The 24,767-nt window shown below is 46.8% G+C and overlaps 1 protein-coding gene across 1 annotated transcript in view; it reads right to left on the bottom strand.

Moving 5' to 3' along the window:
- LOC147103424 (S-adenosylmethionine decarboxylase proenzyme-like) overlaps positions 1-22,620 on the bottom strand; it is a 119,411-nt gene extending 96,791 nt beyond the window's left edge. The window contains exons 1-2 of the mRNA XM_085962999.1: positions 22,328-22,620; positions 17,406-17,492 (exon numbers count right to left, since the gene is read on the bottom strand). Of these exons, the coding sequence (XP_085819125.1) occupies positions 17,406-17,492; positions 22,328-22,434 (194 nt within the window). The 5' untranslated portion in view covers positions 22,435-22,620. The remainder of the gene's footprint in view (positions 1-17,405; positions 17,493-22,327) is intronic.
- Positions 22,621-24,767: the final 2,147 nt, after the last annotated feature.

Raw genomic sequence — 24,767 nt, forward strand, 5'->3', positions numbered from 1 at the left:
CCATTATCCCTCAACCAATATCACTAAAACAGATTACCTGGTCATTTATCCCATTGCTGTTTGTGGGAGCCTTACTGTGAGCAAATAGGCTCCTGCATTTCTCTACATTACAAAAGTGACTACACTTAAAAAAAAAAGTACTCCATTGGCTGTGAAGCACTTTGAGATGTCCTGAGGTGGTGAATTTAGCGTTAAATCAATGGAAGTCCTCCCTTTCTATCAATGCTGGGGATCTACAAGGCACAAGTAAAGAGTGTGATGGAATACTCTCCACTTGCCTGGATGAGTGCAGCTCCAACAACACTCAAGAAGCTCGACACCATCCAGGACAAAGCAGCCCGCTTGATTGGCACCCCATCCACCACCTTAAACATTCACTCCCTCCACCACCGGCACACCGTGGCTGCAGTGTGTACCATCTACAAGATGCACTGCAGCAACTCGCCAAGGCTTCTTCGGCAGCACCGCCAAAACTTGCGACCTCTTCCACCTATCAGGACAAGGGCAGCAGGCGCATGGGAACACCACCACCTCCAAGTTCCCCTCCAAGTCACACACCATCCTGACTTAGAAGTATATCATCGATCCTTCATCGTTGCTGGGTCAAAATCCTGGAACTCCCTCCATAACAGCACTGTGGGAGTACCATCACCACACGGACTGCAGCGTTTCAAGAAGGCGGCTCACCAACACCTTCTCGAGGGCAACTAGGGATGGGCAATAAATGCTGGCCTTGCCAGCGATGTCCAGATCCCATAAACGAATAAAAAAAAAGATGGGTGTCCCAAATTCAGGTAAGCCTGAAATCATTTCCACCTAGCATTGCCAATGCACGGAGATCTTCATACAACCGGTTTAAAATGGCCTTTGTTACTGATCTTTCATATTTGTGCACAATAGCAGAATGGAGAAGGTATTGTGGCATTGAGCAGATAGTTATAGGAGAATAAAACATTTAGGAAACTCTTCCAGAATTTTTTATACATGACTTGGAGTGCAGAATGCTGTCTAAGGTGCTCAGGTTTATGGATAACACCAGATTGATGCTAATAACTGTGTGTTACCCCAGAGGGATTTGGATAGGCATGGGGAATGAACAGAGAGGTGGCAAATGGAATTTAACACGGAGAAGTGCAAAGTAATGAAATTAGGTGGAAGAAGTGAAACTAGGGATGACATATTAAATGGCAATGTCCTTGAGGTAACAGCAGGAAAGCGATCTGGCGGCAATGATGGTTAGGTTGTTAAAACTGAATGTTCAGTGTTCACAGGTGGTGAAGAGAGCAAATAATTGTTGGAATGTGGAAGTTAAAAGTGTCAAAAGAAAACAGGAAACGTGGAAGCATTTTTTTAGGGTGACTGAATTGTGGAACAGATTATCAGAGAGGATGCTAGAATTTAGCAGGAATCTATGGCAAGACTTTAAAAAGAACTAGATGATTTCCTATTAGAAAGAAGATACAGAGCTATTAGTTCCAGAATTACAGTAAAGATGATAGAAGGGGGTGGGGTTTGGGGCTGGGGTGGGGGGAGGGGCGCGGGGGCACGGGTGTGCCTGGGGGTTGGAAGGAAAGTCTGGATGGACCAGTGTTGCTATTCCATTTAAAGTTTCTTGGGTGTTTAATTATAAACTTTTCAAAATGCATCCTCCATTCCTCTTTCCATTCTTTTGACTTCAACTGTCGTCCAGCTGGGTGGGGCTGCACTCGCCCGGTTCCATTCTTATCTATCTAATCATAGCCAGAGAATCACCTGCAATGGCTTCTCTTCCCGTTCCCGCATCGTTACCACTGGTGTTCCCCAAGGATCTATCCTTGACCCCCCTCCTATTTCTCATCTACATGCTGCCCCTTGGCGACGCCATCCGAGAACACAGTGTCAGTTTCCACATGTACGCTGATGACACCCAGCTCCACCTCACCACCACTTCTCTCGACCCCTCCACAGTCTCTAAATTGTCAGACTGCTTGTCTGACATCCAATTCTGGATGAGCAGAAATTTTCTCCAATTAAATATTGGGAAAACCGCCACAAATCTGTTCCCTAGCCACTGACTCCATCCCTCTCCCTAACATCAGTCTGAGGCTGAACCACACTGTTCGCAACCTTGGTGTCATATTTAACCCTGAAATGAGCTTCCGACCACATATCCGCAACATAACTAAGACCGCCTATTTCCACCTCCGTAACATTGCCGGTCTCCGCCCTTGCCGCTGCTGAAACCCTCATCCATGCCTTTGTTACCTCTAGACTTGACTATTCCAACACGCTCCTGGCTGGCCTCCCACATTCTACCCTACGTAAACTTGAGGTCATCCAAAACTCGGCTGCCTGTGTCCTAACTCGCACCAAGTCCCGTTCACCCATCACCCCTGTGCTCGCTGACCTACATTGGCTCCCGGTTAAGCAACGCCTCGATTTCAAAATTCTCATCCTTGTTTTCAAATCCCTCCATGGCCTCGCCCCTCCCTATCTCTGTAATTTCCTCCAGCCCCACAACCCCCCGAGATATCTCCGCTCCTCAAATTCTGCCCTCTTGAGCATCCTTGATTATAATCACTCCACCATTGGCGGCCGTGCCTTCAGCTGCCGAGGCCCTAAGCTCTGGAATTCCCTCCCTAAACCTCTCCGCCTCGCTACCTCTCTTTTCTCCTTTAAGATGCTTCTAAAAACATAACTCTTTGACTAAGCTTTTGGTCATCTACCTTAATTTCTCCTTATTTGGCTCAATGTCAAATTTTGTTGGATAACACTCCTGTGAATCACCTTGGGATGTTTTACTATGTTAAAGGTGCTATATAAATACAAGTTGTTGTTGTTGTTGCTGAGTATTTTCTTTCTTTATTCTTCCCGTCCTAGAAACATAGAAAAATAGGAGCAGGCGTCGGCCATTCGGCCCTTCGAGCCTGCTCCGCCATTCAATATGATCATGGCTGATCCTCTATCTCAATACCATATTCCCGCTCTCTCCCCCATATCCCTTGATGCCTTTTGTGTCGAGAAATCTATCTATCTCCTTCTTAAATATATTCAGTGACTTGGTCTCCACAGCCTTCTGTGATAGAGAATTCCACAGGTTCACCACCCTCTGAGTGAAGAAATTTCTCCTCATCTCAGTCCTAAATGTCCTACCCCGTATCCTGAGACTGTGACCCCTCGTTCTAGACCCCCCAGCCAGGGGAAACATCCTCCCTGCATCCAGTCTGTCTAGCACTGTCAATATTTTATACGTTTCTGTTGTGTATGTGCCTTTAAGAGAAGAACTGATTCTATACTGCAGTACCGGCAGTGACCACCCCTGTATATAAAGCCATAGCAGGCTTCTGTATTTCAGTCTTGAATTACTCCCTGTTCAGTAAATACCTGTTTTATTGTTCTCCTGCAGTCTGAGTATTATTGATCCTCAGACACTACACTGGCGACGGGCAGGTTTGAACTCACCTGCAGTACTGCATCACCTCACGGGGATCTTTTCCCTGAAGAGAAGCTTCTTGGAGGTCGAAGTCAGAACAGGAGGTCGACTGCGGGCAACCGCCCAGGGATCCATCGGAGAGTTGCAGGGGAGGCTGTGGAGAGCTGGGCCTGGCTCCCCAGTCGAGGTGTTCCAGCAAGTCGTGCTGGTAGCAGGTAGTGTGCTGACCCTTCCGGACTGCGGCGGGCTCAGGCTCGATCAAGCGGCTCTGCAAAGCGGCCGTGCAGCGTCGTCGGGAGGAAAAGAGAGAGAGAGAGGGTGGAGCGCACAGGGCGCGGTCGGTGCTCAAGAACAGGGCAGCGTGGAGAGGATAGAATGCGGGGAAGGAAAAGTGAGACGCACCGAAGCCGCGGGTCGCCGCCATTACCCTGTAGAATGCTAGGAGCAGCGTGGCAGCAAGGGGAAGAAGGAAAAGCGCGGGAGGCGCCATTTTATTCATTGGTGAAGAAGAAAAAGCGCGGGAGGCGCCATTTTAAATCACCCAAGATGCCGAAAAGTGGCAGTATCACTGCTTTCGACAACGAGGTAGAAGACTGGACCACGTATGTGGAAACAATTGAAATGTACTACGAGGCAAATGAGGTGGCCGATGGAAAGAAGGCATCGGTATTATTAAATTTGATGGGCGCGAGAACGTACGGCCTATTGCGGAATTTAATTACCCCAGCTAAACCAATGGAGAAAAGTTTTGAGGAGATTGTTAATATCTTACAGGAACACCTAAACCCTACACCGCTGCTGATAGCAGAAAGATTCAAGTTCCATAAAAGAAACCAGCACAAAGATGAGAGCAATGCTGACTATCTTACGGAACTACGCAAGTTATCGAAGCACTGCCAGTTCGGAGCAGGACTGGCCGACACCTTGCGGGATAAGTTTGTCTGCGGGCTCCAGAGTGAAGGAACCCAGAAACGACTACTTTCGGAAAAGGACCTGACGCTAGAACAGGCTTTCAGCGTGGCAGTATCCTACGAAGCAGCAGCACGGGGAGCTGCGGAAATACAACAGAAACCACAGGAATATGGCCTACGAGCCAACCGCCCCAAATGCGAGTTCTTCAGGAGACAAATCTCGTATTGTGGCCACATGATTGATGAGGAAGGGTTGCATAAGTCGCCGGACAAGATTGAGGCTGTAGTCAAGGCTCCAGCACCGGAAAATGTGTCGCAACTGAGGTCGTTCCTCGGGTTGGTGAACTACTACCATAAGTTCTTGCCGAATTTATCTACAATTCTGCACCCACTGAACGCCCTACTGCAAACTGGAGTAACATGGAAATGGAGTGATGAGTGTAAGCGTGCCTTTCAGAAATGTAAATGCCTAATCACTTCAAAAGAAGTATTGGCCCACTACAATCCAACACTACCGATTTGGTTAGCATGTGATGCGTCTCCCTACGGCATCGGAGCGGTGCTGTCACACAAGTTCCCTGACGGTTCAGAGAGGCCAATAGCCTTTGCGTCGCGCTCGTTAACCTCAGCCGAGCGTAACTACGCCCAGATTGACAGGGAGGCCCTCAGCCTGGTGTGGGGGGTGAAGAAGTTCAATCACTATCTGCACAGGCAGAAATTCACCCTACTGACTGATCATCAGCCCCTGGTCTCCATTTTTAACCCAAAGAAGGGCGTTCCGGTGATGACAGCGCAACGGCTGCAAAGATGGTCACTTTTTCTAGGGGCACATCAGTACGACATAGAGTACAAGGGTATGAAACAGCATGGAAACGTTGATGGGCTGTCGCGCCTACCATTGCCTACGGTAGAGGAAGCACCTGCAGTGGACCCTGTTGAGATATTCCATGCGACCATAGTCGAATGTCTACCTGTTACAAACTCAAGTATAGAGAAGGAAACCCGATATGACCCGACACTCTCTCGGGTCTATGATTTGACGGTGAAGGGATGGCCAGCACATGGCGACTCACTGTTGCCAGCATTCTCGCCAAGGAGAGAACAGCTGTCAGTGTGCCAGGGGACCTTGATGTGTGGATCCCGAGTGGTAATTCCACCCAAGTTGAGAGATACAGTGCTCAATGAGCTTCATGAGAGTCATCTGGGAGGGGTAAAAATGAAGAGCCTAGCCAGGGCGTTTGTGTGGTGGCCGGGAATCGATAAAGAAATCGAGGATATGACCAAGAGATGCACAGGATGCCAGAAGGTCCAAAACGCTCCACCACAGGCCCCGCTACATCCATGGGGGTGGCCCTCATCTCCATGGCAATGGGTACACATTGATTTTGCTGGTCCATTTATGGACTCAATGTTCCTAATCACTGTGGACGCCCATTCGAAATGGCCAGAGGTCATCAAAATGTCCTCCACCACCACGGAGAAAACTATTGCAGTCCTACGGACCATCGTCGCCAGGAATGGCTTGCCAGAACAGATTTGCTCTGACAATGGGCCACAGTTTGTGTCAGAGGATTTCCGGAGGTTTCTGAGGAATAATGGGGTGAAGCATTACACATCTGCCCCATATCATCCAGCCACAAATGGATTGGCTGAGAGGTTTGTTCAGACCTTTAAAAAGGCAATGAAGGCAATGCATAATGACGACATACCACTACAACACAAGGTGGATAATTTCTTGTTTGCTTACCGGAATGCGACACATGCAGTCACCAACCAAGCTCCAGCCATAATGTTCTTCAACCGAAGGCTAAGATGTCGCCTGGATTTGCTCAAACCAAACATAAGACGAGATGTTGAGGATAAGCAATTCCAGCACATAAATGAGAAGCCAACCAGGAGCTTCAAGATAGGGCAACCAGTCTTGGCCCGCGACTACCGAACAGAAAAATGGCAGCCAGGAACGATATGCACACAGCAGGGACCACTAATGTACACAGTGGACGTTGGAGAGAGCATCGTGAGACGCCATGCTGACCAGATTCTAGAGTCACAGGAACAAGCCAAACCCATACCATGAGCAGGTGCACCTGGTAATCAACCCGAAGTACAGATTGCGTCTACCTCAGAAGCAGTGGTATTGGAAGCTGACGAACCAACCAATGACAATGAGCCAGAATCAACTCCGCCGCAAGAACAGGATACTCGAGAAAGGCGCTATCTAGTCAGGATCAGGAAGCCTCCTCAAAGACTGAACTTATAAATGATTATTTCAGTTGATGTATATAGTACAGAGAAAATTGTAATTGTAATTAGTTATTATTTAGTTGTTAAATGAATGTTATGTACTGTTTATCTAAAAGGGGAGGAATTGTTGTGTATGTACCTTTAAGAGAAGAACTGATTCTATACTGCAGTACCGGCAGTGACCACCCCTGTATATAAAGCCATAGCAGGCTTCTGTATTTCAGTCTTGAATTACTCCCTGTTCAGTAAATACCTGTTTTATTGTTCTCCTGCAGTCTGAGTATTATTGATCCTCGGACACTACAGTTTCAATGAGATCCCCTCTCATTTTTCTAAACTCTAGTGAATACAGGCCTAGTCGACCCAATCTCTCCTCATACGACAGTCCTGCCATCCCAGGAATCAGTCTGGTGAACCTTCGCTGCACTCCCTCTATGGCAAGTATACCCTTTCTTAGGTAAGGAGACCAAAACTGCACACAGTACTCCAGGTGTGGTCTCACCAAGGCCCTGTACAACTGTAGTAAGACATCCTTGCTCCTGTACTCAGATCCTCTTGCAATGAAGGCCAACATACCATTTGCCTTCCTAACTGCTTGCTGCACCTGCATGTTTGCTTTCAGTGACTGGTGTACAAGGACACCCAGGTCCCTTTGTACATCAGCATTTCCCAATCTATCACCATTTAAATAATACTCTACCTTTCTGTTTTTCCTATCGAAGTGGATAACTTCACATTTATCCATGTTATGCTGCATCTGCCATGTATTTGCCCACTCACTCAACTTGTCTAAATCGCCTTGAAGCCTCTTTGCATCTTCCTCACAACTCACAATCCCACCTAGTTTTGTGTCGTCAGCAAACTTAGCTATAAAATCTGCAGCTGTAATTAGTATGGATTCATCTCGCTAAAGTTCTGTCTGGTTCATTAATTTTATTTGCATTTGCTAAAACGCTTATTGAAAAACAGCCACATGGTGAAACTAATTCATTTTTTTACTTATTCATTCATTTTAGCAGTTTGTTTTAAAACCTTCTGCCAGTGACTTCAACAGAAAAAGAAGCACAAAAGTGATTCGAATCATAGAATCATACGGCACAGAAGGAGGCCGTTCGGCCCATCGGGCTGGATTTGAATTCCTGAAGCGGGTTGGAGTCGGGTTGCATGGTGGGCAGGTTCCAGAGCCGCTTCCAGCGGGATCAGCTGTTGATGTCCGATTTTAATTAAATCAGCTTGTTGAGTTCATTGGGGCGCGCGGGCCGGTCCAACGAGTGCGATCAGGTCGGCTCGCCGCCTCTGATGACGCCATCATAGCAGCTGGCTATACAGCTCCAATTCAGGCTAAAGCCTTTCTCTTCTGCATTCTGGTGGTCTGTGATTTTGCTACAACCACAATGGCTTCTTCCAGAGGCAAGGCAGCTCCACGCTTTAATGATGAGTCCCTCCATGCTCTTGTCAATGCTGTAAGAGGGCGCAGAGAGATTCTCTTCCCTCTGGATGGCTGGTGGAAGCCTTCTCAGCAGACCAAGGCAGCCTGGCTGCACATTGCTCAGGAGGTCAGCGCAAGGTCCGTTTGTTCACGCTCCTGGATCCAGTGCAGGAAAAGCTTTAATGATCTTGTGCGAGCGTCAAAAGTGAGTATCCCATCACACTTACCTTCAATCTGCTTCCCTTCTCTTCTCATCACCAGCAGTCTGCGTTGTAAGCCTGCTCCTCCACATCCCACCTTACCCTTACTTACCTTGCACCCTTACCTATCCATCTCTGTCTCTGCACTGAATCACTTCAGCATCCTGCCTATGCACCCCTTCGACTCGCTCTCACTGTCATGCAGTGACAACAACTAACAACGCACAGGGAGCTGCCTTCCTCTTGGCACCTCACCCCATCTTCATCTCCCTCAAAGCTTCTATGGTAGGGATTCTTCACACTCACTCCATCACTGTGGCTGAAACACCGCTTGTGTTCCTCCTTGCGGGAAAAGATAGTCCACAATAAGAGGGAGAGAGCAATGACTAGAGGAGGAACACCTACCCTGGCAACATTGACCAGTGCTGAGGAGGCTGCAAACGAGATTGTTGGAGGTGGCGAGGACCTGGAAGTGGGCGATGGAGAGACGGGCACACTAGAGGAAGTTGGTGACATAATAATTCCTCTCATTGATATTTAGTGATTGACTGCAATGGCATATGATGTTCATAGAGAATCGCGTTGTATCATCTGCTGAAAAGGATGTGTCTGCTACATCAATATCAGATGTCTAAATCATGCCTTTACTCTCCCACAGGACCATCGAGCGCCCCCCCTCCCCACGATCCAGGACGAAGAGCCAGACGACTCATCACAGGAACCTGAAGCCTCTGAGGGAGCAGCGTCACCAGGACTCAGTGCACCCAGCACCAGTGCAGCAACGCACACCTCGGTGGGGCCCTCGCGAGTTAGAATAGTGTTGCCACCTGGTCTATCACAGTGCACAAGTGAGCATCAGCAGATGGTGGAGACAGCGGCAGCAGTGGAAAGTCCTGGGCGGAGGTCGCAGGGCGATCCTAGCTCTGCTGAGCTGCATGCAGACGCTGTGCCTCTGGGGCCATCCAGAAAAAGAGAGGTTCGGGAAATACAGGAGCAAGTGCAGGAGTCTCTTGAAAGGATTGCCTCCAGGGTTAGTGCGAGTGTGGATAGAATGGAGGAGTCCATCTCTAACATCAGCACTGCTGTAATGGAGGCAATAGTGCATGAACGCACCACCATGGATAAGATGGCAACCTCCGTGGAAAGGCTGGCTACCGCCATGGAAAGGATGGCTACTGCCATGAAGGAAATAAGTCGCCAGAGTCAGGAAAACATGGTGACTGTTCAAAATAGATTGTCATCTCTGGAGGAGAGATGGGCAGCTACTGAGCAGAGAAACCAGAGCTTCATGGATGTCCTTGTGATGAGGACTGCCAGTGCAGATACGGGTCCTCATGGCCTCCCTGATGTGCAGCAAGGTGCTCTCCAGCCACTTGCCAGCACTGAGGTGCGGCTGACCCATGAGAGGCATGTTGTTGGCAGGACACAAGGAAATGTGGGCTCCTCTCCAAGCGCTCACACGACCATGCCACTTCGGAGCCCTCGGTCAGAGACCCACTTTGCAGAGCCAACTGAGATGGAAGTTTCAGCCCCTGCACAGCTGCAGGAAGAGCAGACTGTTGAAGAGCCCTCCCAGGATCCCAAACTCAGAGGACAGCTGCCAAAGGCGTGCAAGCAGGTGCAGCATCCTAGTCAGCAGGGTGCCTCTACATCTGCTGAAGCCACAGGGGTAGCACCATGTAGAAGCACGCGTAAGAGAAAGATTAAGCACATATAGTCACAAGGGGACTCACGTGGGTGTTTTGTCTTTTTTTTCTGACTGTTCTTGGTTTGTGATCCTTTTGTCATGTGGTAAAGAAAAATTATGGCAAACAATTGATTGTGTGGCCTATGTGTTCTAGGAAATGGCAAAAGCGCATTGAGGGCTCAGAGCGACTTGCTTTTGTAATGCTGATGGTGAAAGTGATAGGAAATAACCGGGTATAGCAGAGATGATGTATGACGTTGGACAAATGTCGCCTACAATTACAGAGCCATATGGTAGCCACCTATGGTTGAAGAGTAAGCTTATGCGAATATGATATGGCAGTGTGCATACCCTGCTTGATGGGCAGCAGTGAACTGGGGGGATGCTGCATTGGTCACAACAGGGCATGCAAGGCGCCCCTCGTCCTCCTCCTCTTCCGAGGAAGATCTGTGCTGAGCCATGCAGCTGCTGTTCCCCCGATTACGAGGACCGGGATGAGAGGACATATATTTTTCCCATGCCCTTGCTATAAATTTCATTTGAGGCAACAAGCTTGCAAGTGCACATTCGAAGTGGCCTGAAATTATTCCATTCAGGTCACACTGCAGATGGGTGTCAGCTTGAACAGTCACAAGGTCAGTAGATGTGCAAAATCTTATCCCAAACCTACAACAGCAAAGTTGTTGCATTTGAATGTCAGCCATGTTTCAGGAGCACTCCACCAATGACTACAAATCATGTTCTCCAGCAACTCGTCTCCTTGAAGCTGGCGTGTTTCTGACAAGACGGGAAACAGGAGCCAGAAGCAGGAAAATGGGAAACCACTATCAAAATAGGATTAGCAAGGCAATTAACAGGCTGTTAACTGCCTTAACTACCTGTCCCACCGATTCCAGTCGGGTCAGTTTGGGAGCGGCTGAACAGACACTCACGAAAATTGGGTGGGGGCGGGATGAAGCCATTTTTTCAAATTTTCGCTGCAGACCCGCCTCCAAAGGGCTATTAAAATAGAGCCCGATCGTGTCCACGCCGGCCATAAAAGAGCAATCCCAGCCTAATCCCACTTTCCAGCTCTTGGTCCGTAGCTCTGTAGGTTACAGCACTTCAAGTGCATATCCAGGTACTTTTTTAATGCGATGCGGGTTTCTGCCTCTACCACCCTTTCAGGCAGTGAGTTCCAGACCCCCACTGCCCTCTGGGTGATAAAGGTTCTCCTCAACTCCCCTCTAATCCTTCTACCAATTACTTTAAATCTATGCCCCCTGGTTATTGACCTCTCTGCTAAGGGGAATAAGGTCATAGAATCATAGCAAGTTACAGCACGGAAGGAGGCCATTTCGGACCATTGTGCCCACGCCGGCCAACAAAGAGCTATCCAGCCTAATCCCACTTCCCAGCTCTTGGTCCGTAGCCCTGCAGGTTAGAGCATCCCAAGTGCACATCCAAGTACTTTTTAAATGTGGTTAGGGTTCCTGCCTCTACCACCCTATCAGGCAGTGAGTTCCAAACCCCCACAACCTTCTGGGTGAAGAAATTTCCCCTCAAATCCCCTCTAAACCTTCCCCCAATTACTTTAAATCTGTGCCCCCTGGTTTTTGACCCCTCTGCTAAGGGAAATAGGTCCTTTCTAGCCACTTTATCTAGGCCCCTCATAATTTTATACACCTCAATAAGGTCTCCCCTCAGCCTCCTCTGTTCCAAGGAAAACAGACCCAGCCTATCCAGTCTTTCCTCATAGCTAAGATTCTCTACCCCCGGCAACATCCTTGTAAATCTCCTCTGTACCCTCTCAATCACATCGTTCCTGTAATGTGGTGACCAGAACTGCACGCAGTACTCTAGCTGAGGCCTAACTAGTGTTTTATACAGTTGAAGCATAACCCCCCTGCTCTTGTATTCTATGCCATGGCTAATAAAGGCAAGCATTCCATATATCTTCTTACCCACCTTATTTTCCTGGCCTGCTACCTTCAGGGATCTGTGGACATGCACTCCAAGGTCCCTTTGTTCCTCTACACTACTCAGTGTCCTACCATTTAATGTGTATTCCCTTTCCTTGTTAGCCCTCCCCAAATGCACTACCTCACACTTCTCCGGATTGAATTCCATTTGCCACTGTTCTGCCCACCTGACCAATTTATTGATATCTTCCTGCAGTCTACAGCTTCCTTCTTCAGTATCAACCACACAGCCAATTTTAGTATCATCTGCAAACTTCTTAATCATACCCCCTATATTCAAGTCAAGATCATTGATATATACCACAAAAAGCAAGGGACCTAGTACTGAGCCCTGCGGAACCCCACTGGAAACAGCCTTCCAGTTACAAAAACACCCATCAACCATTACCCTCTGCTTCCTGCCTCCGAGCCAATTTTGAATCCAACTTGAAACGTTGCCCTGGATCCCATGGGCTTTTAACCTCATGATCAGTCTGCCATGTGGAACCTTATCAAAAGCCTTGCTAAAGTCCATATACACTACATCAAATGCACTACCCTCATCTACCCTCCTTGTTACCTCCTCAAAAAATTCAATCAAGTTTGTCAGACACGACCTTCCCTTAACAAATCCGTGCTGACCATCCTTGATTAATCCGTGTCTTTCTAAATGAAGATTTATCCTGTCCTTCAGAATTCTTTCAAATAATTTTCCCACCACCGAGGTTAGGCTGACTGGCCTGTAATTACTCCGTCTATCCTTTTCTCCCTTTTTAAACAAGGGTACCACATTAGCAGTCCTCCAGTCCTCCGGCACCACACCTGAAGCCAGAGAGGATTGGAAAATGATGGTCAGGGCCTCTGCTATTTCCTCTTTTGCTTCGCTTAACAGCCTGGGATACATTTCATCTGGGCCTGGGGATTTATCCACTTTTAAAGCTGCTAAACCCCTTAATACTTCCTCTCTCACTATGTTTATTTCATCTAATATTTCACACTCCTCCTCCCCGATAGCAATGTCTGCTTCGCCCCTCTCCTTTGTGAAAACAGACACAAAGTATTCATTAAGAGCCCTACCGACGTCTCCCGCCTCCACACACAGATTACCCTCATGATCTCTAATAGGCCCTACCCTTTCTTTAGTTATCCTCTTACTCTTAATATATTTATAAAACATCTTTGGGTTTCCCTTGATTTTACTTGCCTTCCTATCCACTCTATCCAGACCCCTGATTATTTTATACACCTCAATTAAATCTCCCCTCAGCCTCCTCTGTTCCAAAGAAAACAACCCCAGCCTATCCAATCTTTCCTCGTAGCTAAAATTCTCCAGTCTTGGCGACATCCTGGTAAAATCTTGATTATCTGTTAATGTCGCACAGCAGGATGTTCTGCCCACTTGGGTGCCCGCCAACACTGGGAAAAGCTCATCAGTCTCTAGACGTGGCTGCCTTGCTGAGAAGATAGTTGCAGTCAGCCAGGAAGTGGGCACTAAAAACACACAATCCCTGATTCAGGCTTCACTGATTTCCGATAATATAATGCAAGGGTTAAATTTATCCTGCATGCGACTGTAATTTCAACGTCACATCACGGTCTAATTGCTGCAACTATATTTATTGATTTGAAGAAAATGTTATGAGCGCAAACGTACTAAGCACACATCACACAACAAAAAGCTCATTAGTGCCCGTACTCTCTCCAGGTGCACTGAAACTGAAGCACACAATGCAACATTAAATCCATCTTTTCCTCACTTACCTAATTCATTTTAATTGTCAATTTACTCATCTCCCGTGGCATTACTCACAGGCCGTCTGGGGCCTGGAAGGCAGTTGTGATAATTAGTGTGGTTTCCCCTCTGAATCAGGGGGTGGGCGCACAGTGGGGTGGGGAGGGGGGCAATGAGTGGAGCACAGTGGAGGAAGGCGACTGGGAGCGCAGCGTCGCAGAGGAGAGGGGCAGAGTGGGCGACAAGAATGTTAAAATTAAAATCACTGGGCCTTCAGATTGCAGTTCAATAACGCAATGGATGTGATTAAATGTGATGCCAGCTGTTCTGAGAGCTGTTTTGGATCTGAATTCCAATTGGAAAGCTGTAAGTGGGAGAATTTTTTTCTATCCCAATTTGCAATGTGCCTTTAAAGCCTAGAATTTTAAAAATAATAATTTACAGTACAACTTATTCATGGCAAGAGTCACAATCTCCCATTTGTACGCCACGCCGTACTTGTCCAACGCTGTATTAGACCGAGGAGAAAGAGGTAGCATTAATTAAAACAATTCTGGGAGTGGTAATCTATCAGAGTGATATACACATTGACACTGGTGCATTCTCAGAGTCCATTACTTGGTTGTGCCTTTTTACTTAGGGAAAGCCCAGAAACACAATGGAACCTGGAGACTGAAGCAGAACTCAAGCATAAAGCTGCAGAGAGATGGGCAGGGGAAACTTCTTAGAATTATTTTTGACATACAGCGGCCGGTTCTGTAGGTATATTTAGTGGGGTGGGGTAGAATTATTTAATTTCTTATTTATTTATTCTTATGAATGAATGCTATTATTTGTGGCTATATATTCAGAGTGGCTCAGTGGGTAGCACTCTATCGCCTCTGAGTCAAAAGGTTGTGAGTTCAAGTCCCACTCCCGAGACTTGAGCATAAAATCTAGGCTGACACTCCAGTGCAATGCTGAGGGAGTGCGGCACTGTCGGAGGTGCCGACCTTTGGATGAGATGTTAAACTGAGGCCCCGTCTGCCCTCTCAGGTGGATGTAAAAGATCCCACGGCACTATTTCGAAGAGGAGCAGGGGAGCTATTCCCGGTGTCCTGGGGCCAATATTTATCCCTCAACCAACATCACTAAAACAGATTATCTGGTCACTGTCACATTGCTGTTTGTGGGAGCTTGCTGTGCACAAACTGTCTGCCGCGTTTCCTACATTACAACAGTGACTACACTCCAAAAAGTACTTAATTGGCTGTAAAGCGCTTTGGGATATCCGGTGGTCGTGAAAGGTGCTATATAAATGCAAGTCTTCTCTCTTTAAATCAGGAATCAAGAAGGCAACTAAAACTGGTTTGAAAAAAATAAATCAAACAATGTGATTAGTTTATTACATGGTAGCTGCAGCAACCACAATAAATCTTTAGACAAAACTGAGTGACTAAGATTAAACTGGTTGGTTTTAAGTGGGATCCTTGTTCCTGACTGCTAGCTTTCTTGATCTACATTTCAGTGAATCTCATGGTAAAGTTTTGTAGATAGACTCAACTGATTAAACTTACTTGAGCTGGAGAAAAGACTGAGGGGGTGACATGAAACAGGCCGTCAAAATAATGAAAGGTAGAAACAAGTAAACAAGTTTGGACAATGAGCACAGTGCAAGAGGACACAAGTACAAAATTCCCAAGTCTTGAGCAAGGTTCGGAATTAGAAAAGCCTTTATCTTTCCACGGGATAGTGGATATCTGCGCTCCTCTAATTCTGGCCTCCTGAGCATCCCTGATTATAATCGCTCCACCACTGGTGGCCGTGCCTCCAGCTGCCTGGGCCCTAAGCTCTGGAATTCCCTCCCTAAACCTCTCCGCCTCTCCGCCTCTCTCTCCCCTCTTAAGACGCTCCTTAAAACTTACCTCTTTGACCAAGCTTTTGGTCATCTGCCCTAATATCTTCTTATGTGGCTCGGTGTCAAATTTTTTTTTGTCTTTTAACACTCTTGTGTGAAGCGCCTTGGGACATTTTACTATGTTAAAGGCGCTACATAAGTACAAGTTGTTGTTGTTGTATATGTGAAATACTGTTAGAGAGCATAGTTCATTCGGAATAAATTGGCGCCTTCAAATGTGAGCTGGTTCGATATATGTGCAGCCATTGAGCAAACTTAGATATAATGGCCTAGAAATTGGGTTTTGGCTTAGCCAGGGCTTTAGCGCCGGAAGTTAGTGCCGGCGCTAAGTCCCCCTGTGCGCGCCAAAAATTCAGCAGGGCCGCGCCCAAACGGCTGCCGGCGCTACTGAAGGGTCTTTGCGGCGGTAAATCGGCGCTAACTGCCGTTTCGCGCCGCAATTCCGGCGCTGCGGCACCCGATGCGGTGCGGCAGGCTCGGGAAGTGCAGGCCTCCTCCTTCCGTTAAGGAGGAGCTGCCTGCACCCGGCCGCGGCCCGCGCAAATCTGTCTAAAAATGAGCCCGGCACCTCGGACAAGTGCCGGGCTTGCATCTGTTCCGGGGGGTGGGGGGGAGAAGTCCGGGGAGGGAGCTGCGGGCAGGCGGCCGGCGGGAAAGCGGCCGGCCGCCGCGGGGCCTTTAATGCACCGGCGCAAACTCATGCAAGACTCTGTTGCCAGAGTCTTAGTTGCGGCTGCCACGGGCGAGGCGGCCGCAACTGAATTTCGGAGCTAGGGCCCGTCGGCATGGCAACCGGGACGCTGCGCACACCGATGACGTCATCGGTGCCGGCGCAGCGCTACCGGTGCAACGCCGATTTAGGGCCCCAGGGAATTTTTAAACTGGCCATAACTCTGGCGCTAGTCCCTCTAGCGCCTCAAAAGCGGCGCTAAGGCAACTGAATTTCTAGGCCAATATTCCTTAATTTCTTATTCAGGGAGGCAGGGGAAGGAACTTGGTATTTGTAATGTGGGGGATGAACAGATGGTTGCGAAGTCCATAAGAAATAATCGTACCTAGCCTCTGCATACAGTATATGTGTTGGGCCAATATGCATTTTTTTATGTCGCTAATTTAATTTTTTAAAGTCTATCAGAAAAGCATTATTCTTGTTTTTTGTGCTATAGATATTTAATATGCCACCCTACATATTTACTGTGTTGTGCACTGTCACCCAAGATTTTAGTTATAAAAATCGGGTATAAACAGAATATATATTGGGCCCCTATTTCCTCCACATTTGCAGAATGCAGCCTGAATTTCTAAATCAGTTAGTGACTTCAGTTTTTCAGGTTGTAAGTGGTATAAATTTTCCTTTCCTGTTACAGAGCTGTCTTGGGTGCACAAACAATGCCTGAAGCTAATACAACACCCTACATTCCTCCTGTGAACCTCACAGCAATCTGTTGGCCATTATTCACTCAGTTCTCATCATAACAGGAAGTTACAATGGCCTCTGGAGGCCAAAAGGGAGGTCAAGCAATTCATTCTATTGCACAAACCCTCAATATCTATACCTCTGACTCTTGGAGATTGTTCTGACTTTCTGTCTTCCCATTGTAATTTAATGAATAAAGCAATTAACTCTCCAAAGTATCCCACATTCACATGCGTCTGGAGCCTGCCTCTGAGGACTTTTTCTATGTGTGGCCTTGAATAAGATAGTTTTCATTATACAGTAATGTCCATATAAGAAGCTATTAAATTAAAAGAACTTTGCCAAAATTAAAATATGTATCCTACAGTTTTGAAATTGCTGCTCAACTTATCTTTTCTTTTAAACAAAAGTGAATGGAAAACAAGGCCCAGCTAGCTTTTACGTCAATCACACTCAGAATAAGAACGAGTCAAACAACGGGTCCTTAAAACAGTCCGACATTCATATGTGTATTATGTCCCATAGCTGTCACTTACCTGAGCACATAGGCATCTTGCCAGTCTGTCCTTGTCACACTGACAATCAAACAATGCACATTTTTCAGCAGCTTGTTCCATTCAAATCTATTTCATACAAAAGATGGCAGCCGTTACTGACAAAAAGCTTTAGTATCATTTCCACTGTGACTACCTGTCCAGTCACAGTAACTGCTTTTAGAGAAAGCCAGCAAGGACTTACTGCTACACTTAATGTTGTCGAACCCTGTATCTGTAGCGATGCCTTGTAACAAAATGCAATAGATAATCATCTACAACAATGACATTCAGAAATGTGGCAGATCAAAAATAAAACTGGAGTAAGGTTCGGATTTCTGGTCCATTCCAAAAATAAAATGTTGCATGTTGCCATCAGTTTACATCAGCTTTCACCCTGACATGCAATGAGTGACAAGATATCATGTAATTTGCTTAGCAACATCGAATAAGTATTCTTGTTTGGTTATGACATAGAATGACATACAGCATCATCAAGCAGCAATGATGAATGATAAATATTCCCATTTCTCTAAATATCTGCAGTTGCAGCCCAGGCAGGGTTGCTCAGGGTAAGGTCTGAATAAGCTGGAGCTCAAAGCGGGAGCAGACACATATGGGTAACAGGAGCTGCAGGGATACCCTTGAAGCACATCTGCTTATCATTGGTATACACTGTCGGTGTGATTGGTCTGTTGTCAAGGCAACTGTGGGTTACCTTTTCATTTTCCCATCTATGTTGAATGGTTCCTAAAACAGCAAATACTTGATGAAAATAGGAGGCAAGGAAAGCTGGTTTTTAAAGGTTTTACACTAAAATTATTATTAGCCATGTTTACTTGAATGTTTAATTATTTGTAGCTTCATTGAAAAGTAGACGTTAGGCGTGTGGTTTGTAACTTACTGCATAATCTACTCCCCCAGTGCACCCAAGTCTTTTTCTCATTCTCCCCTTTCTTCATTGCCTCTCCTGAAGGCAATAAACTAACAGCCCTTCTGTACATCACTCTGGTGGCTGTTCTTCATCTAGAAGCTCACCAGGTGAGCGTATTCTAACTGGCGAGGAGAGAGGATGGTCATCGCCACCAAGCCTGCTTCCCTCCTTCCCCAACATCCACACGCTGGGCCTTTCCAGGTCTGCCCGCTGGAGAGTGATCAGAAATGGAAGAAATAACAACAGAAAATGCTGGAAAAACTCAGCAGGCCAGGCAACATCCGTGGAGAGAGAAACAGTGTCAACGTTTCGGGTCGAGACCCTTCTACAGAATTGCTATCGTATTAGGAATGGAAGCTTTGCAACATGTTTTCCTCTCCTTAACTTGGCAAGCACTGAGACCAATTGTAGTGCTGACTATTGCGACATTATTAACAACGTGTTCACATCTTAAAATCGATACAATATTGATAATATGACGGGCTTAAGCAAAAAAAGGAAAATCTGAAGAATCTCAAACCCAAAATATTTGATTTTGAAAAATATGTCTGGAAAGTGTGAGGTTATGCACTTTGGCAGGAAAAATCATAGAGCAAGTTATTATCTTAATGGCAAGAAACTGTAAAGTACTGCAGTACAAAGGGATCTGGGGGTCCTGGTGCACGAAACACAAAAAGTTAGTATGCAGGTGCAGCAGGTGATCAAGAAGGCCAATGGAATGTTGGCTTTTATTGCTAGGGGGATGGAATATAAAAACAGGGAGGTATTGCTGCAGTTGTACAAGGTGTTGGTGAGACCACACCTGGAATACTGCATACAGTTTTGGTGTCCATACTCAAGAAAAGACATACTTGCTCTCGAGGCAGTACAAAGAAGGTTCACTCGGTTAATCCCGGGGATGAGGGGGTTGACATATGAGGAGAGGTTGAGTAGATTGGGTCTCTACTCATTGGAGTTCAGAAGAATGAGAGACGATCTTATTGAAACATATAAGATTGTGAAGGGGCTTGATCGGGTGAATGCGGTGAGGATGTTCCCAATGATGGGTGAAACTAGAACTAGGGGGCATAATCTTAGAATAAGGGGCTGCTCTTTCAAAACTGAGATGAGGAGAAACTTCTTCACTCAGAGGGTGGTAGGTCTGTGGAATTTGCTGCCCCAGAGAGCTGTGGAAGCTACATCATTAAGTAAATTGAAAACAGAAATAGACAGTTTCCTAGAAGTAAGGGGAATTAGGGGTTACGGGGAGTGGGTAGGAAATCGGACATGAGGCTAGGTTCGGATCGGTCATGGCCCTGTGGGTGGCAGAGCGGGCCCAGGGGCTGTGTAGCCTGGTCCTGCTCCTACTTCTTGTGTTCTAATTCTGTGTTAGATTTCAGGAGATGGTTCTATTCACAGGGATTAGTGGAGACCTCGGGAACAGGCTGCCAGCTAGGAGTCCTTCAAGAGTAAATTGGGCCTGTTCCTGGCTGGGGTGGAGATCACCTCGTACAGAAGGTAAGTACTGCAGGAAATACAGGGACAGAGTGATCTCCTGGACGAGTTTCGATCGCCTAGATGGGTCGGAGAGGAATTTCCCAGATTTTTTCTCCCAAATTGGCCATTGGGTTTTTTATCTGGTTTTTCGCCTCTCTTGGGAGATCACATGGGTTCGGGTGGGATGGAGAGTGAAAGTAGATTTGAGGTTAGGATCAGATCAGCCATGATCTTATTAAATGGCGGAGCAGGCTCGAGGGGCCGATTGGCCTACTCCTGCTCCTATTTCTTATGTTCTTATGTTCTTATGCCGAGAGATTGTTTCCCCTGGCTGGCGAGTCTAGAACTAAGGGGCACAGTTTCAGGATAAGGGGTCGGCCATTTAGGACTGAGATGAGGAGGAATTTCTTCACTCAAAGGGTTGTGAATCTTTGGTATTCTCTACCCCAAAGGGCTGTGGATGCTGAAGGGTTGAGTATATTCAAGGGTGAGATTGATAGATTTTTGGACTCTAGGGGAATCAAGTGATGTGGAGATCGGGCAGGAAAGTGGAGTTGAGGTTGAAGATCAGCCATGATCTTATTGAATGGTGGAGCAGGCTCGAGGGGCCGAATAGCCGACTCCTGCTCCTAATTCTTATGTTCTTATGTACTTTTCAATCATGCAGCATTGTCTATTCAAATATTCAGTGCTGGAAGGTGTAGAATTGGGACATCTTCAAAATTATCCTGGTTAATTCGTTAAAAAAAATGATTACTGATCATGTTCTAGATCAAGGAGGCAGTTCAATGTTTTAACGTGCTTTCCCAGAATAGCTCTCTCAGCTTCGGTTATGTTACCGCGAAGCCGATACTGCAGGGCCAGCCTCAAGCTGAATGTCACAACCACTGCCTGAAACATGTGAGGCTGGGGTAACTGTTCATTGGGGTAATGCGCTTTGTCCCTGATTATGACCAGTGCACAGTGATCGTGTTTCAAATATACTGATAGGAAATGGTCGACTGACAATCTGTATTGCATTTTTAATGAGTCTTCCCCGGGACTGGATATTAATATTAATAGTCAGTAGTGCGTTTGCAACAAGAGAACCCACGCACACAGATATCACCAGACTGCTTGACATCACCCTTAATAGATGTAACAGTGCAGTCCTGTTTTCTGCAATAGGTCGAGATGTGATCATACCAAATAATCTGCTTTTACGAAATTTGGATATTAATAGATTTGATTAAATGGATTTTCACACCGTTTCATGTTTCTATTATACTGTGACTTTACAATATATTTATTGCAAGCCAGAAGCTGGCTTATTGTTTTATATTTAAAAATATTGACTAAATCAGAGATGGCATTTTAAAAAATCCTTCAGCTCTCCTGAAAATGTACTGCCCCCCCCCCCCCCCCAAACAAACTGATCACATGCATGCAAGCACACCAATGCACTTCTGCTCCAAACCGAGGGTAGTATGCCTCCTGCAAAAAGAACTGGAGTCAGATCAGCAACCAATCGATCATTTCCTTCCCATTCACTGGGCCACATTGTGAAAAATGTACAGATTGTAAAGGGCTGTGTGAAGGTTGTGTAAAGAAAACAAACACCGCGAACGCCAACCCCAACAGTCAGAAGAATAAGAGCGTTTCCTCAGTCTGACATTTGAACAATGTTGGTGAAGGCAATGGATTGTTTGGGACGAGAAAAAAAAAGCCTCAGGAAATATGTCTGGGGTCTGGAGACACTGTTTGACCAGCAGTTCCTCCGCACAGCGGCCGCAGGCAATGGGGACTTAGTATCAATGAAAGGCTTTCCTGTAAAAAGAAATAACCCAGAAATTGATTTTTTTTGTCTGGGGTTGGGATAGAGGAATACTTGAGCACACTAATAAGCAGGGGAAATAAGTTTTGACATCAAGTGGATTCGTTTTATTATAATGTATAATGTATATAATATATAATTTATTATATTTTATTTAAGTAAACTTCCCCCCCCCCACCCCCCGCAAAAAAAACTTATTTTTTTCAATCTTAATTTTCAGTGTGGATGTCCATCTTCACACTCTTTAAAAAGGGAGAAATGATGTGACAAGCCACAGCTAGGTAAGTATGAGATTCAGGGGTTAGTTTTGTCTAAAGCTGTTTAAATGCCAATTACCAATAATTCAGGTTTATTGTGGTTTGTTTTATTTCCACGATACCAGCGCGCCACGATGCAAACCGATGGTTTTATTTGCAGGTGGCCACTGGATCTACCCATTAATCTCCATTAATCTAAGACATCATTTAACCTTCTCCTGTTTCCCCCTCCCCATTTGTTTGACGTACGGCGTCCACCAGGCAGGCTGGTAATCCAAGTTCCTTTAAATATTGCAAAGCGTTTATCCTATGCATTTTATCCTAGTGCTCTGTGTGTGTGTGTGCATATATTATTTATATATATATATAAATAGAAATTCCCCAATGGATTCCTGCTGCCCCTTCCCCTCGCTGCTTCATCTGCCCAGACCGAGGTCTCTCGTACCTGGGAATGGTGCGAAGGTCTCCCGATCCCTGACTCTCATCCTTCCGAGAAAACCACACCTCAAGCAGCTTTTCGGTACCCTCAAAAAAGTGAGCATCGTTTTCCATCGCGAATCGAATTTCTCCTTTAAAGGTAACTTGCAGGATGTCAGGTATATATATATATTGTTGTTGTGTTCTTGCTAACAGAAAAGGGTGCAAGGATCCGCTAGCTGATGTCTCCTGCCATGCTGTGAGTTCAGCGGCAGTAAAGTGACAGGATGATTTTCCGTCCTGTGGATTTAAACTGGTTATATTGGGCATGTCTTTGAAATGTACCCTGGGAGTTGTAGTCCACGCTGCTTTGCCGGTGGCTGAGTTGTCACACACCCTGTAACCTGCCTTTGACCCCCCCTCCCTCAGGAACTACAGCAATGTCTTGGCATCAAAATAACCCTGTCCTTTTTTTTGTGAAGTTTATCCAAGAAATACTGAAAGTAAAAAAAACACAACAAAAGTGTTAACTTATTCTCTGCCTTGCTGTGCAACAACATTTATTTTCTTGGGCACCAGGGTGTTTGACATGCACATCGCCCATCGCCTTGTTTAACAGTCTCCAACCAAGCTATTGAGACACCTACAGGGCTAGATCTTTCGTTTCCTGATATGGAGGGGGTACCTTCTCCCAGTGTCAGCCGTGGCTCAGCGGGGTAGCTCTCTCGCCTCTGAGTCAGAAGGTTGTGGGTCCACAGTCCCACTCCAGAGGCTTGAGCACCTCTAGGCGGACACTCCCAGTGCAGTGCCGAGGGAGCGCTGCTCTGTCGGAGGTGCTGTCTTTCAGATGAGACGTTAAACCGAGGCCCCGTCTGCCCTCTCAGGTGGACGTAAAAGGATCCCATGGCACTATTCCGAAGAAGAGCAGGGGAGTTATCCCCGGTGCCATAGCTAATATTTATCCCTCAATCACTAAATAAAAGATTATCTTGTCATTATCACATTGCTGTTTGTGGGAGGTTGCTGTGCGCAAATTCGCTGCCGCGTATCCTACATTAAAACAGTGACTACACTTCAAAAGTACTTCATTGGATGTAAAGTGCTTTGGGCTATGAAAGGTGTTATATACTGTGATACGCTTATCAATTACTTCATAAAAGGTGATGAGTCGAAGAAGAGATGACGAGTCGAAAGAAGAGATGAATAAGGCTTTTATTAGCTAAGAAGAGACCATGCTTCTTCGTGAGTGACTGAACAAGTCTGAACGAAACCCACACAGTGGTGGGTGGAGTCAGCTGAGGCATGCCTCCATACACAGTGCCACCCAGAGGTGGCAATATACAATACAGTGGTTTACCACATTCACCCCTTGTTTAATGTGAAGTCCGGCGGGGTGAAGGGTACTACAAGTTAAGTCTATCAGGAGGCCTTGTCTGACGTCCTGATCGTCGTGGTGGCGGCGGTGGTGTTGCAGCATCCGACGTCGGGTCTGGTGTCTGGGTGGTTGGCGAAGATTCCTGGGGCTTTGGCATGCCGTCTGCAGGGGTTGGGTTGGGAGGGGTGGTGGGGGATAACAGTGGTAAGGGGGATAACGGTGGTAAGGGGGATAACGGTGGTAATTCAGGGGTACCCGAGGGTGCGAGATCTCGTATGGAGACCGTGTCCTCCCGCCCGTCTGGGTATGTCACCCAGGCATACTGGGGGTTGGCGTGTAGGAGGTGCACCCGCTCGACCAGGGGGTCCGTTTTATGCGTCCTCACGTGCCTCCGCAGTAGGACGGGCCCAGGAGAAGTCAACCATGCCGGTAGCGAGGTTCCCGATGTAGACTTCCGGGGGAAAACGAACATTTTCTCATGAGGGGTCGCATTAGTGGCAGTACAAAGCAGTGACCGAATGGAGTGGAGCGCTGCAGGGAGGACCTCCTGCCAGCGGGAGGTCGGAAGGCCCTTAGATTTTAGTGCTAAGAGGACTGCCTTCCAAACCGTCGCGTTCTCCCTTTCCACCTGGCCGTTCCCCCGGGGGTTGTAACTGGTGGTCCTGCTCGTGGCGATACCTCTTGTTAGCAGGTACTGCCGAAGTTCGTCGCTCATGAACGATGAGCCCCTGTCGCTATGTATATAGCTGGGGAACCCGAACAGAGCGAAGATGTCATTCAGACACTTGACGACCGTGGTACTGGTCATGTCTGGGCAAGGGATGGCAAAGGGGAAACGGGAGTACTCATCAACTATGTTGAGGAAGTACACATTGCGGTCAGCGGAGGGGAGGGGCCCTTTAAAATCGACGCTCAGGCGTTCGAAGGGGCGGGTGGCCTTGATCAGGCTTGCTCTGTCCGGCCTATAGAAGTGCGGTTTGCACTCGGCGCAGATTTGGCAGCTCTTGGTCATGGTCCTGACCTCCTCGATGGAGTAGGGCAGGTTACGGGATTTGATAAAATGGAAAAACCTGGTGACCCCCGGGTGGCAGAG

This window comes from Somniosus microcephalus, chromosome 20, assembly GCF_052327205.1.
Source record: "Somniosus microcephalus isolate GS21.2 chromosome 20, FLI_Smic_1.0, whole genome shotgun sequence".
Lineage (NCBI taxonomy): Eukaryota > Metazoa > Chordata > Chondrichthyes > Squaliformes > Somniosidae > Somniosus > Somniosus microcephalus.